We start from the raw sequence: 13,381 nt of genomic DNA on the forward strand, positions 1-13,381 counted from the left end.
TCCCGAAGACTGACTTGGTGCGTAGGGTGTCTTCCCTCTCCTCGACGGCGTCTGCACGGAACAAGGGAGAGGGCCCCTTGTCTCGTAAGCCATGCACTTGTTTCCCTGTAAAGGGGGTCGGGTGAAATATGGGGTGGGTAGTTCCGCAAGGTGAGTGCACCACGGGGCTTGCCAGACTATACTTACAGAAGCTGGTCCACTATTATTATTATTATCATTTATTTGTTGGGCGCCACAAGGTATCCGCAGCGCCGCACACAGTACTGACAGTAGACTATACAGGGTGAAACCATACAGAACAATGAACAAAAAGTACCAATACTTCAGAAACTCCGGCTAGTCATATGCATACTTGCCAACTCTCCCGGAATGTCCGGGAGACTCCCGCATTTTGCGAGAGACTCCCGGGCGAGTGTGGCAATCTCCCGAATTCTGCCCACTTCACTAGGAAGAATTAGATCCCAAACGCCCGGTGAATCGCGGCATTTGGCCCTGCCCCCGCTGTCAAATGACGCGATTTGCGTCATTACGTTGCGGGGGCGATTTCGGCGCCCCGCCCACCTGCTACAGAGAGTCTCCCGGATACCAACTTAAAAAAGTTGGTAAGTATGGTCATATGCAGTAAAGACAGAGCGGAAGAACAGGTATGGAGACAGGAGGGGAGGGGGCCCTGCTCATACGAGCTTACGTCCTAAGGGAGGGTAAACAGACCAGGCACAAGAGGAGCCAGTTGAGGCAAGAGGAGAGAAGGGAGGAGATGGGGGTTTAGTACATGGTTGGTAGGCTTTGAGGAAGAGGTGAGTTTTGAGTGCACGTTTGAAGTAGCAGAGAGTAGGAGAGAGACGGATGGAACGAGGGAGGTCGTTCCAGAGAAGGGGGGCTGCACGGGAAAAGTCTTGGATTCTGGAGTGGGTGGAGGAGAGGCGGCGGTCGTTGGCCGAGTGCAGGGAGCGGGCAGGAGTGTGAATGAAGAGGAGGTTAGAGATATAAGGGGCAGTAGCGTTGGAGAGAGCCTTGTAAGTGGTGGTGAGGAGTTTGAAAAGGATTCTGTAGGGGAAGGGGAGCCAGTGTAAGGCAGAGGAGGAGCGGCATGAGAGGAAGATGAGTCTTGCGGCCGCATTGAGTATAGAGCGGAGTGGGGGAGGCCAGTGAGGAGGAGGTTACAATAATCAAGGCAGGAGATGATGAGTGCGTGGATGATAGATTTGGTGGCATCCTGAGAGAGAAAAGGATGGATGCGGGCAATGTTGCGTAGTTGGAAGCGACAGGCTTGGGCAAGGGAATGAATGTGGGGGGCAAAAGAGAGAGAGGAGTCGAGGGTGACACCCAGGCAGCGAAGTTGGGTGACAGAGGAGATAGTGGTGTTGTTGACGACAATAGAGAGGTCATCGTGGGATGGGAGTCTGGGCGGAGGAAAGACAATGAGTTCAGTTTTAGAGATATTGATTTTGAGAAAGCACTCGGACATCCAGGAGGAGATGGCGGAGAGGCAGTCGGATACCCGAGTGAGGAGGGTGGAGGAAAGATCGGGAGAGGAGATATAGAGTTGAATGTCGTCAGCATAAAGTTGATACTGAAGACCGAAGGAGGAGATGAGAGCACCAAGGGAGGAAGTCTAGAGTGAAAAGAGTAGAGGGCCAAGAACAGAGCCCTGCGGGACTCGTAGGGGAAGGAGGAAGAACCAGACATGGATACAGAGGAGCGATTAGCGAGGTATGAGGCGAACCAGGCATGGACAGAACCAGAGAGGCCGAGAGAGAGAAGAGTTTGCAGCAGGAGGGGGTGATCCACGGAGTCAAAGCCTGCAGAGAGGTCAAGGAGGATGAGTACGGAGAAGTGACCCTTGGATTTGGCTGATGGGAGATCATTAGTAACATTGACCACTACGGCAACTCCCTCGGTCCCTGGTGCTCCAGGGGGTTCTCACTCTCTGGGATCTTCCAATGCCCTTGTCTGCCAACCAATGCCTGTAAACAGAGCACAGTCTCCCTACCTAGGCTGTCTCACCTAACTGCCGCTATGCTTCTAAACTCGCTCATGTACCAATCCTGACAACTATCATGCGCGCACAATCTGCAACAAGAGATACGCTACATAGCAAGGACACAATAAAGGCAATCGGGGATAGAGGGAGCGGGTATGGTATACAATTGCAATACAGCGTATAAACACTAAGCGATATGAAAAGACACCCTTACCACAGGCATAGTGGCCTACTAAGGTGTTTCTGTGGCCCAGTGGTAGTGACTCCGGTCTAGGACTAAACTTAAGGGACAGGAGACTAGGGTTGGCGGCCTAAGGGTTATGAGGCTAGGGATGGGAGCTAGAGGTGGAGATCTGGAACTATGCTGGGGCACACACACACACACACACAAAGAGCACTTACTTTTTCCTTCCCGGTCGCTGAGAGGTCTGCTGCTCTCTCGCGTGGACCGACTGTACAGGCTGCTTCTTCCCCTTGTCGCTGCTGGTATTGGTGCATTCCTTCAGTGCTGTTTTTCCCTTTCTCTGCAGGAAAACACTTCAGCTCTCGAGTCTCCCCTGTATGCTATGGCTGGGTGGTTGGTGTGTTGCCCGATGTCACCAAGGCATCACCCCCCAGCCGGAAATGCAACACTGGTCTCGGCTCTCACATCCCCCCCTGCTTTATCATTTATAGTCCCTACAAAGAGAGGGCACGACCACACATAATCCGCATACTGGTTGCTGGGGCAGCCCAAGTTCGCCCTCTTGGGCCTTCTGGGAAGCTCTATGGTCCAGTATATTGAACTCTCAGCTGCTTTTCCACCCAGCTGGCCGGGTTCCATCCTTTTTTCATATTTTGGGGGAGTGAGTGACAGGTCCTGTATCTCCTTCCCTGGGCGACCGAACAGTAAGATGTATGGAGTGTACCCGGTGGTATGGTGCACGCGGTTGTTGTAAATCCACACCATCTCTTGTACGAAGTATGGCCACTGGTGTCGCTGATCCACTTCCAAGTTCCACAACATCTGCAGCAGGGTCTGGTTAAACCTCTTGCATGCTCCATTCCCTTGGGGATGATCCAAGACTGTTTGATGCCATAAATCCAGCATAGCTTCTGTATCGAAATACAATAATCCCACGGCGCACATATGTAGTATATGTAAAAACAATTAGAATTGAATATGCGGGCATAAATAATTAGATTTATTCTTATTGTTTATGCCCATATATTCAATTCTAACTCTTTTTACATATACTACATATGTGCGCCGTGGGATTATTGTATTTCTATTTATGCATTCTGGGGAAAATATAGCCATATATATACATACTTTAGAGCAGCGCTGTTTTCCCTAAATCAAGTATTTTTTTTATAGCTCCTTTTATCATCCGCCCTTGGAAGCAGACACCTTGATTGGAGTGGATCCGCTCCGGGCACTCATACAGCCTGAGGAACTGCTCTGTGATGACTTTGGTAGCGGACTCCGCAGTCTGATCGTGTGTGGCTTTGCTTGGCCGCAGGGCTGGCACTGTCTGCAGACCTCCTCTACCACATCCTGCAATCATGGCATAAAGAATTGCCTCTGGAGCCAGTGGTACATCTTGCTTGCACTTAGATGTGCTCCCTGAGAGTGGGCCTCCACAACCAGCTGTTTCGCTGAGCTCTCTGGGACCACGATTTGCACAGCGGTATAATATTCCTTCCCACTCTTCGAACAGGTCCCAGTTGTGCAAGAGTCTCCTTCCCATTGAAGTCAGGTGACTCTGCTCACTCGTAAAAGGCCAATGCCCCTCCAGCTTCCACTGTATGATGATCTGGGCATTGGCATCCTTCTCTTGCTCATAAGCCCACTCCAGGACCGCATTCCTCGCTGGGATGGCATGTATCATGTTAGCGGCATCCTCCGGATGGGTACGAGGCATGGGCTTTATTCGGGTGAGATCTGGGATTTTAACCTCCTCCCGTACCTCATCCCCGCACCCTGCTGAGGCCTCCACTGGGAAGCGGGAAAGGGCATCAGCATTACCATTTTGCTTACCAGGACGGTAGCGAATCTTGTATTGGTACTTGGCCAATCTCGCCACCCACCGTTGCTCCAAAGCTCCTAGATTAGTGGTTCCCAGGTAGGCCAGGTGGTTGTTGTCGGTGACCATCTCAAACGTGGCCCCCATGAGGTATTCTGCAAATTTCTCTCACAGGCCAGACTACAGCCAACAGCTCCAACTTGAAGGAACTGTAGTTTTCTGGGTTCCGTTTAGTCTCCCGCAAGCTTCTGCTGGCATAGGTGATCATCCTCTCCCTTCCACCTTGCACTTGGGCTAGGACAACCCCCAGTCCCTGCAGCGGCTGCTATCGGTATAGAGATAAAACGGTTTCTCAGTCGGCATAAGCCAGCACTGGGGCCTTTACCAACTCCTCTTTCAGTTGGTTGAACACTACTTCTTGGGCAGAGCCCCATGCGACGGTCTGATTCTTTTTTTCCCATTGTGGCTCCTCTGAGTAGTTCGTGTAATGGTCCCGCTATGGTGTCGAAGCTGTTGATGAAACACAGATAGTAACCCACTAGTCCAAGGAAGGCCCTTAATTCGGTAATGGTAGTGGGCATTTTCCAGTTTTGGACTGCAGTTAACTTGCCTGCTGTAGGCCTCACTCCTTCTCCAGACACGAGGTGGCCCATGTACTCTAAGCTGGATTTCAGTAGGTGACACTTCCTCAACTTCAGTTTCAGACCGAACCCCTCTAGCCGCTGTAAAACCAGATCCAGGTGCATCAGTTGTTCCTCTAGCGACAGGGCAGACCCAATGATGTCATCGAGGTAAATAAAGATAGCATCAAAGTTAAGGTCGCCTCAAGCATCATTCCATTATCCGCTGGAAGGTGGCTGGTGCATTGGTGAGTCCGAAAAGGTATTGGTAGGAATTTGAACAGACCCATAGGCGTCACAAATGCCATCTTCTCCCGGTCCTTTTCTGCTACAGGGATCTGCCAATACCCACTTTCCAAATCCAAATTGGAGAAGTACAGAGGGCAGCCTGTTCAATGCGGGGTAACTGGTATATATCCCGTACTGTGCAGCTGTTGTTTTGGCGATAATCCACGCAGAAGCTCAAAGCCCCATCTTTCTTGCGCACTAGCACTATGGGGTTGGCCTACCGGCTTTTACTCTCTGCAACCACCTGGTTGTCCAACATCTATTTCAACATGTTCTTCACCACCTGATAGAGTTTTGGAGGAATTTGGCGGTACCGTTCCCGAATGGGTGCAGCATCTCCCACGTGGATCTCGTGCTCTAGGCTGGTGGTGCACCCAAAGTCCTCTTCGTGTCGTGAGAAGGCCCGCTGCCTTCTACACAACAGCTGCTCCACCTTGGCCACCTCCGCAGCGCTGAGCCCGTCCACAGCCACCTGCATTTGTTCCCAAATCGCCAGACTCTACCACCGCTTGGGCAGCTCTTACTCGTCCACTTTCACAGAGAGCCTAGGTCTACGCCTGTGGCGCCTGCAGATGAGCATAGTTTTGCCGAAAGCACTGGAGGTCCCTCTGTCGCAACTCCACCTGCAGTGCTTGCAGGGCATTGGCAAACTGTGGGATCGTCCTCCCGCTGTAGGAACCTTGTCCGAACTATCAACACTGACACAGCCGTTCCATAGGAGTCCTCCAGGATCTTGAAGACACCCTTCAGGGTTGCTTGCTCCAGTTCAGATGCCAACAGAACCGACTGACGTGCGTCTCCCTTAAGGGCTTGCAGTGCGATTTCTGCCTGCAGCCTTCCAGCTACCTGGTACAGGCGTGCTGCTCCGCTGACTCTTTCGCCAATCATGCAACATCATATTATGGCCATCAAACTTCGGCAACTGAGCCAAGAATATCCCTGCTAAGAAGTAGGCAAGGGGTCGATCAGGTGCAGAGACCTGCGATGGATTGGTCCTGTTCTTCCAGTCATTTGCTTCTTGGGGGTTCGCCGTTCCCTGGTACATTTTGGCGTAGGCAGCATGGAAGGGGCGGGGTTGTGGATGGGGGACAGGGAAGGAACGCGTGCGCTTACCCTGCGCCGGCCTCTGGTAGTGTTCGGGAGGTGTCCGTGTACCTGAACACAAAAAGGGTGAGGGCTCCTCGTCTCGTAGGCCGGGCACTCGTTTTGTTGTAAAGAGGGTGGGGTGAATTACGGTGAGGGCAGTTCTGCAAGGTGAGTGCACCACGGGGAACAGCCCTCGCCGGACTATACTCACAGAAGCTGGTCCACTATGACAACTCCCTCGGTCCCTGCTGCTCCAGGGGGTTCTCACTCGTAAGGGTCTTTCAATGCCCTTGTCTGCCAACCAATGACCTGTGTGCTGTGGCTGGTGCTGCAGTATCTCTGTGTCTCACAACAAACTGTTTCTTTGTTCTCAATCCTTCCCGCCAGTATACAGGGGGCAGAGCTATGGCAGGGCGTCGTGTGATTGGTGTGTTGGCTAGGAATGCAACCTAGCAATGCTGGTCCCAACTCTCTCACAAGGGAGGCATTTCCCCTAGCAATTGCACTCCGTGCTTCTGTGGTAGTTACACTTTTAATTATGATCCTCTTCTGCTCAGGACTCCTTGGTTCTGTTCCAAGACCAAGGACCCCTTGGTCTGCATGGTGGTTTTAATGACCTTGCCATGGGAGTTCTGCTTGGGTGTACCGGTTCCCCCTTCTCCAAATGCTTTGTTTCCTTGAGTTCTACGTCTGGTGAAGCAGGTGAGGACTTCTGGTAATCCTGATTGGCCCCAATAGGCCTGGTATGCAGATGTCCACCCTATGGTGGTGGGTTTGGGGTGTCGTCTGCCTCCTCGCAACAACCTCCTACTCCAGAGTCCCTTTTGGCACCAGAACCTTTCACATGTGACTTTAACTGAGTGGCTGTTGGGCCAAGCCTCTGGAGGTCTAGGTCTGTCCTCCACAGTGGTAGATACCATGTTGAATGCCAGAATATCCGTTTCTCTACGCAATTACTACGGAGTGTGGCAGACCTCTGTTGGTGCGGATGAATTATCATTCATACAGCAGCTTTTTGGTTCTTTATGTTCCAAGCGTTTTATGCAGGATGGATTGGATGTGGTCCTTCAACTTGAAGGTGCCGGTGTTGGCCTTTTCAATCTATTTTCAGAGGTGACTGGCAGGAATTCTGGAGGTGCAGACCTTTTTCCAAAGGTTTTGCAAATCCAGCCTCACTACGTGCCACCCACGGCACCTTGGGATCTGAACTTGGTTCTTGGGGTATTTCTGACTTCTCCTTTTCAACTGTTTGAGTCTGAGCTCCGGTTGCTGACTTGGGAAGTGGTCTTTCTCCTCGTCGTGCTTTCCGTGAGGAGAGTCTTGGAACTTGGTGCTCTTTCTTTCCGTTTGCCCTATCTGGTTTTCTATAATGACAGTTCTGTGTTGCGCACGGTTCCCTACTTCCAACCCAGGGATGTTTCTGGATTTTTGTGAAGCTCATATCCCTGCTTCAATGTGGTTGAAAAGAGGGTACAACCAGATCGAAACAGGGATTTAGGTGACATTTTGTTGCATACATACATACATATATATGTATAAAATATGAATATAAAAAGATCTAGCCAACCGAGAGTTAATGAGCCATTAAAGGTTAACTAATTAGGAAAAGCCTAGAAATGAATGCTGTTTGGCTAGACTTTATTTAAATATCCTGCTCCCCAGAACATCTGGTTTACACAAACAAAGCTACTTGAACAGCGAAATGCACGTTGGTTTTTTTTCTCTGGACCTATATTTCTTAAAAACATTAATCAGAGATTCTTGCATAGTTTAGGCAGAACTATGCAACAATTGGAATTTTAGACAGAGCACCCTACTACTTAATCCTTTCTATTGAGATCTGTTAATTACAATTTCACTAGTTTCTGGCTTGATTTAACTGATTGGTTTCTGAATTCTACATTACACAGTGCACCACTAGATATTTCGTAAACCGCCGTTTTCCATAAATGTATTTTATTTGAGGTCATCCTGTATTACTAAATTTGTTTGTTTATTTTGTGAATGTTGTGTCTCAACAGGAAGCTACACCAGATAACCGTACTGTTGCTGATAGAACGTCTCTTCATTCCCTTACACACAAAGTACTCTCACCTTTTAAAATGAGGGGTCTGCGGAAGAGACTCCAACTGGAGCAGGAAGATACCCCAGTGAGGAAAGACATTGTGATAAAGCAACCTATTGTTAAGCTGCCCCGCTTAGAGATAAAACCTGAAATTCAAGAAGAGACCCAATCCACAGAGAAATCTGACAATGGACAATTTTCTGATCTGGTAAGGCTTCTTGTGTGTCTATACCTATGGTGATAAGTCTATTTATTTGGAAGTTGTATGAAGTTGGCTTTTTTTTCCCCTTCATTTTTACTACCTTCACTACATTTTCTCCCATATCCTACAAAACCTAAAGATTCAAAAATATCTTAAAGTAGCATAAACTAACCTGCTAACCTTTTTTTGATGGGTGGCTAGTGTTTTCTTACATTTAGAGAGCAGCAGCTAATGTTTTATTTTTAGTGTGAAAAGAATTGACTTCTCTACTCCTCTTCTGTTTATTTTTTGGGCATTCCTCCCCTCCTGTTGTGGTTGACTTTGGGATATTTCGCTGCTGGTTCTCTGTTCTACTCCTTTTTCTTTTATGCCTTAATTTCTTCAGGTAACCTGCTATCTTTTCACTTGCATTTTGCTTGACTCCGTATCTGGCTTGTTGAACTGTGCTAAAATCCCTCTCGCCAAAGTCTACAATGACCTTGTAGATGCCAAATGTAAAGGTCATTATCCTTTAATAATTCAAGACTTGACCGCTGCCCTTAACATTTTTGATTACTGCCCTTTTATCTAAGTCACTATGAACCAGTGATATCAAAGTTTCATGCTACATTGCCAAATATTTTTCTTAGCAGAAACTGAATTTCTGGCTTGTTCAGAATTATCTTGCTCTGTGTTTCAACAGGTCAATAACAGCGCAGCTCCTCTTTCTATTTCGCTTGCACACAATGTACTTTTGCCTTCTAATAAGAGTCCTACAAAGAATGGTAACAAAAGCAAGCGCCAGCAGAAAGGCACATCCAAGATCAAAGCCTGCGTTTCACTTGAGGCAAGCTGCATGAGGAAGCAGCCGATGGTTAAAGTATCTCGCTTAAAGTTAGAGCCTAAAAATGAAGAAGAGAAAGATTCCACAAATGAATATGGCAATGATCAACAATCTATTCAGGTAACTCCCCTTGGATGGCAATTCCGGCTTGGGTATGTCTGTCAAGCTAGCATAAAATTGGCTTTTCATAGGTGTGATTTGGGATCTCAAAGTTACAGTCTCAAAGTAGTGTGTGCTAAATAGTGCTTTTCGATGGGTTGATCTTTCTCACTTTTAGAGCGCAGAAGTTAATAAACATGATTCACTCCTCCTGTCAACCTTGCTTTTACACTTTTTTTTACCCCCCCCCCCATATTTTCAGGAGCAGACTGCACTCTCTGCATATGAACTTGAAAGGTTGAACAATATAAAAGAAAATGCAAAATTTCTGAATTCCTTGAAATTGATTGAGGTTTGTGTGTTTGTTTTTAAATTTGAGACCTATGTATTTTGAAGTCTGGGATGAAAACGACAATGAACATGACATACTTCTGTCTTAATAAAATTGAAGGATTCTAAAAAATGCTGCTTTTACACTATCTACCATGTGATGTGCTGCTGCCACATTTGATATCATGGTGATAAGATAGTGTTGTTAAGACCAGCCCAGGTGACGAGAGCATACCAGTTATGGTGGCGTCTTTGCAAACCTTTTCAGACACCCAGATGCCTTTGCTATGTGCAGTATGTCAACATGTTTCGGTTAAGCATTTATAATAAGTCCTGAGAAATACTAAAATACTGTACATAGCCTTCCCAATGTAAATGTTTATCTACACTCATGCAAGTGTAATATTACATGTGAATAAAATTGATTCCTGTGCATTTGTATACATACCTAAAGTTGAGTTCACTTTGTGCATAAGTAAAGGGTAAAGTTGATTCATACATACTCTGAGACATACCTGTCTTTAACATAATTTTGCTGTATGAAGTCACATTCTCAGGTTTGCAGAGACTGTCCCTGTTGTCCAAGTAAATGTAGATGCTTTTCAGCACTGGCCAATTACACAGTTGCATTTGTGCTTTTATTTTCTTAATTGTCTATTAGCTGTACGAGCAATACACATTCAGATCACAGCATATAGATAATTTAAGTGGTCTGCAAACATATACAAAAAAATAAAGTAGAATGGTATTGGTAAAGGATGGGGTGGAGTGAAGGTAAATAACAAGAAATCCAATCAATATCCTTTTGTTTCTCTTTGAAACTTACAGCTGAGATAGCAATACACTGCTTAAGTAGGGCACAAATCATAAAAATGTATACTTGTGCTGTTTTCTGGAAGTGATTTTTAGAATAGCTAGGCATTATTTTACTTTAAAAAGTTCTTTCATTTTTGACATTACAATTCTCTGAAATTGGATTTGCTGTTTTGCAGACTGCTTCAAGTTTTCGTCCACCTCCTAAACCACAACGTAAAAGGTAAATTCTAACAATATTGAAACCGATATGTTTGGTGGTTTTGGCTTGTTCACATGTATTATGTGATTAATTTTCTGTTAGTTTTGTAAAGAACCCATTATTTACAGGAAAATAAAATAGTGAAGAAATAATACTGCTTCTAGTAGGCTGGATACATGGATATAAAATAGTGCTTTACACTGACATGAAAATAACAGGGCCACCCATTTTGTGGACTATGCAACAGAATATATCCTGTCCATAGGCTGATGTTTATTCTAACCATTGTCAATGGAGCACTGGTTCCTAAATAACTCATTGGGGTATATTTACTAAACTGCGGGTGTGAAGAAGTGGAGATGTTGCCTATAGCAACCAATCAGATTCTAGTTATTTATTTAGTACTTTCTACAAAATGACAGCTAGGATTTGATTGGTTGCTATTGGCAACATCTCCACTTTTTCAAACCTGCAGTTTATTAAATATGCCCCATTGACTATTTTCTCAGGACTATTCTGCAGTTCATACAATGTTCACAGATCTTCATTGTTCATTTGACTGGACGAAGGCCTTAGATTTTCAATATGGGGATTAAGATGAAGCAGATCACTGCCATAGACTGAGATTTGGGCTCACAATCTGCATTTGTAGTTCTATGTCGGTATAAGAGAAGAGCTCTACCTTTCCTCTCCTATGCAGTTGGGGCATCCTGTTGGGGGTTGTTTACCAGCAACCAGAATTAGTAAAAGCCTTTCTACACGCGCGAAACTGACGTTTCTGTTCTTTCTCTGCACGCTAGAGAAGAAAGACACCTCTCGTCTGCAGCCTCCATAAGTGCCAGCATAGGATTCAATAAAGAACCTTTAGGCTTCTTATATACAATTAAGAAAATGTTATTTAACAACCTCTCTTCACCTATTCTCTGTCTGTCTAGGAGCTCTCTTGGCATTTTTGTGCATACCTCAATAAGACTATAGGAAGATAAGGAGGACATCGACAAATGGGGATTGTCCCTTGCATAAATACTCTGGTCACCTTTTTTTGTCTAAGCACAATGTGATTCACATACATCTTAGACAACGATTGTGAAAGAAATCTTGGTTAACTTTGTTAACAGTTAATTCCTTTTCCTGGATTTTGAGAAGGTTAACTTTCAATTCACAGGAGGCAAAGGTACCTTTCTACTGCAGAACAGGGCCAAGAAGTCTGGCTTTTGCCGTGGTCATTTTTTTTATTTCTGTAATACCCAGCCTTGAACAAGACTAAGAAATAGAAGCCTTTCTGGTTCTCTAAAAAGAAGGACTTTAAGTCCGATAATCCTGACTGCAGGCAGTTTCATCCTTCTGCCTTGGAGGTCAGAGGCAGACTGTTGCATTTAAAGAAGGGTGATGGGTAGGTTCTTCCTCAGATATGGCGGTATAACGTTGTCTCCAGTACTATTGTTAACACCCTCTTAATGGTGGGGAGGGTCTTGTTTTTCTAGTGTATTTTTAGGACACATGCTGCCCTCTTCGGTATTTTAGCCTAAACTTTGTCCTGCTGCTTTCAGGCACTAATTTGACCAATGTGATTCTTAACATTCCACTCCACTTGTTTTTTGGGATCCCAGGTCTATTCCAGTCTTTTCTTACTGACCAACAAAGATACTCTTTGTTAAATCCTGAACCTACATGCTTTCTTGAAGGTCCCAGCAGTTTAAGATGGAGTCCTTGTAGTCAGTCACGCAGGCCATGTCTTCGAGGAGTTTACCGCTCAAGATATGTATTAAGTACTAAATCCTCCCAAGTACTCTATACATCTGATCACCTGGATGAGTTTCCTAGGCATTATCTTTGCTTTGGATCATTACCTAACCTTTCTCCTTGAAGAATATCGACCTTGTTTGGCTTTTTTTTTTCACAGACCCTTCCAGTCAGCCCCTTTTGTCTCTGCACATCTGTGGATGAAAGTACTGTGAACTATGGTCTTTTTAGTTTTGGTTTGCCGGTTTTGTTTGCACAATTGGAACTTCAGGCTCACCAGGAGATTTCCTGAAAGGCTAAAAAAAAGTCCACCTTAATCTTTGTTAGATCCTGGAAGTCTCTACTGCTACCGATTGGTGGCTGGTCACATATCCCATTGAAAGCCAAAGTTAGCCAAATGGCAGTGGCTGATCGTGGCCACAAGCCCCAGAACTTGAGGTGTGCTGTGTCAAAACCTCAGACACCATGGATTGTGGCCTTCTCGGGAGGCACTCCTGCCCATCAACATTCTCTGCAGCTAAAGGCTGTATCTTTCTGGTTCTTTAGGGATGTCCCTGTTCTTGAGGGGCAGAGTAGGGTGACAACTTAGTTTGACAGCTTTACTTTGGTGGCGTACATAAATCTTCTGAGTGACATCAAAAGTGTCCTTGCTATTGCAGAATTGGAGATAAAGGTGAGTCAGGTACAGGTGACATTTACGGCCCTATACACTATCGAAATTCCATAGATGGACAACTGGAAAGTTGATTTTCTCAGTCCGGAAATCCTTGATATTGCCCTTCCATGTTTATATGAAATAGTTTCACTTTCTCCTAATAGACTTGTTTGTGCCTTATGTGTAATGCCTTTTTTGTATGTTTTTATTTGTTTAGAGAGAAGCCGCAAAACACAGATGATTTAGTCATTCGCCGTTCCGTGCGACTTCAGAGAATAGAGAGTTCAGGTGTTAAACATCAGGTTGCACCAGAGCCATTGCAAGAGAGGGTTAGTGATGGCAAACCTTATTGCGCTTTTGTGTGGTGGGCACTTTTGCACTAAATTGTTAACACTTATGAGATGCTGCTGTAGATATTCGCACATGTATACTACAACTATGGTATCGGGAATACTCATTTTATTT

The 13,381-nt window shown here is 45.8% G+C and overlaps 1 protein-coding gene across 3 annotated transcripts in view; it reads left to right on the forward strand.

Moving 5' to 3' along the window:
• Positions 1-13,381, forward strand: part of WDR76 (WD repeat domain 76) — a 59,101-nt gene that overhangs the window by 389 nt on the left and 45,331 nt on the right. For 2 of the 3 annotated variants that reach the window (XR_012691225.1, XM_075207508.1), the window contains exons 2-6: positions 8,006-8,257; positions 8,934-9,194; positions 9,436-9,525; positions 10,496-10,539; positions 13,134-13,245. Coding sequence is in view for 2 of the 3 variants with exons in the window: in XM_075207508.1 (XP_075063609.1) it covers positions 8,006-8,257; positions 8,934-9,194; positions 9,436-9,525; positions 10,496-10,539; positions 13,134-13,245 (759 nt within the window). In the remaining variant the exon portion in view is untranslated. The remainder of the gene's footprint in view (positions 1-8,005; positions 8,258-8,933; positions 9,195-9,435; positions 9,526-10,495; positions 10,540-13,133; positions 13,246-13,381) is intronic. The other variant, XM_075207509.1, reaches the window with a different exon arrangement.

This window comes from Mixophyes fleayi, chromosome 4 (genome assembly GCF_038048845.1).
Source record: "Mixophyes fleayi isolate aMixFle1 chromosome 4, aMixFle1.hap1, whole genome shotgun sequence".
Taxonomy (NCBI): Eukaryota; Metazoa; Chordata; class Amphibia; order Anura; family Limnodynastidae; genus Mixophyes; species Mixophyes fleayi.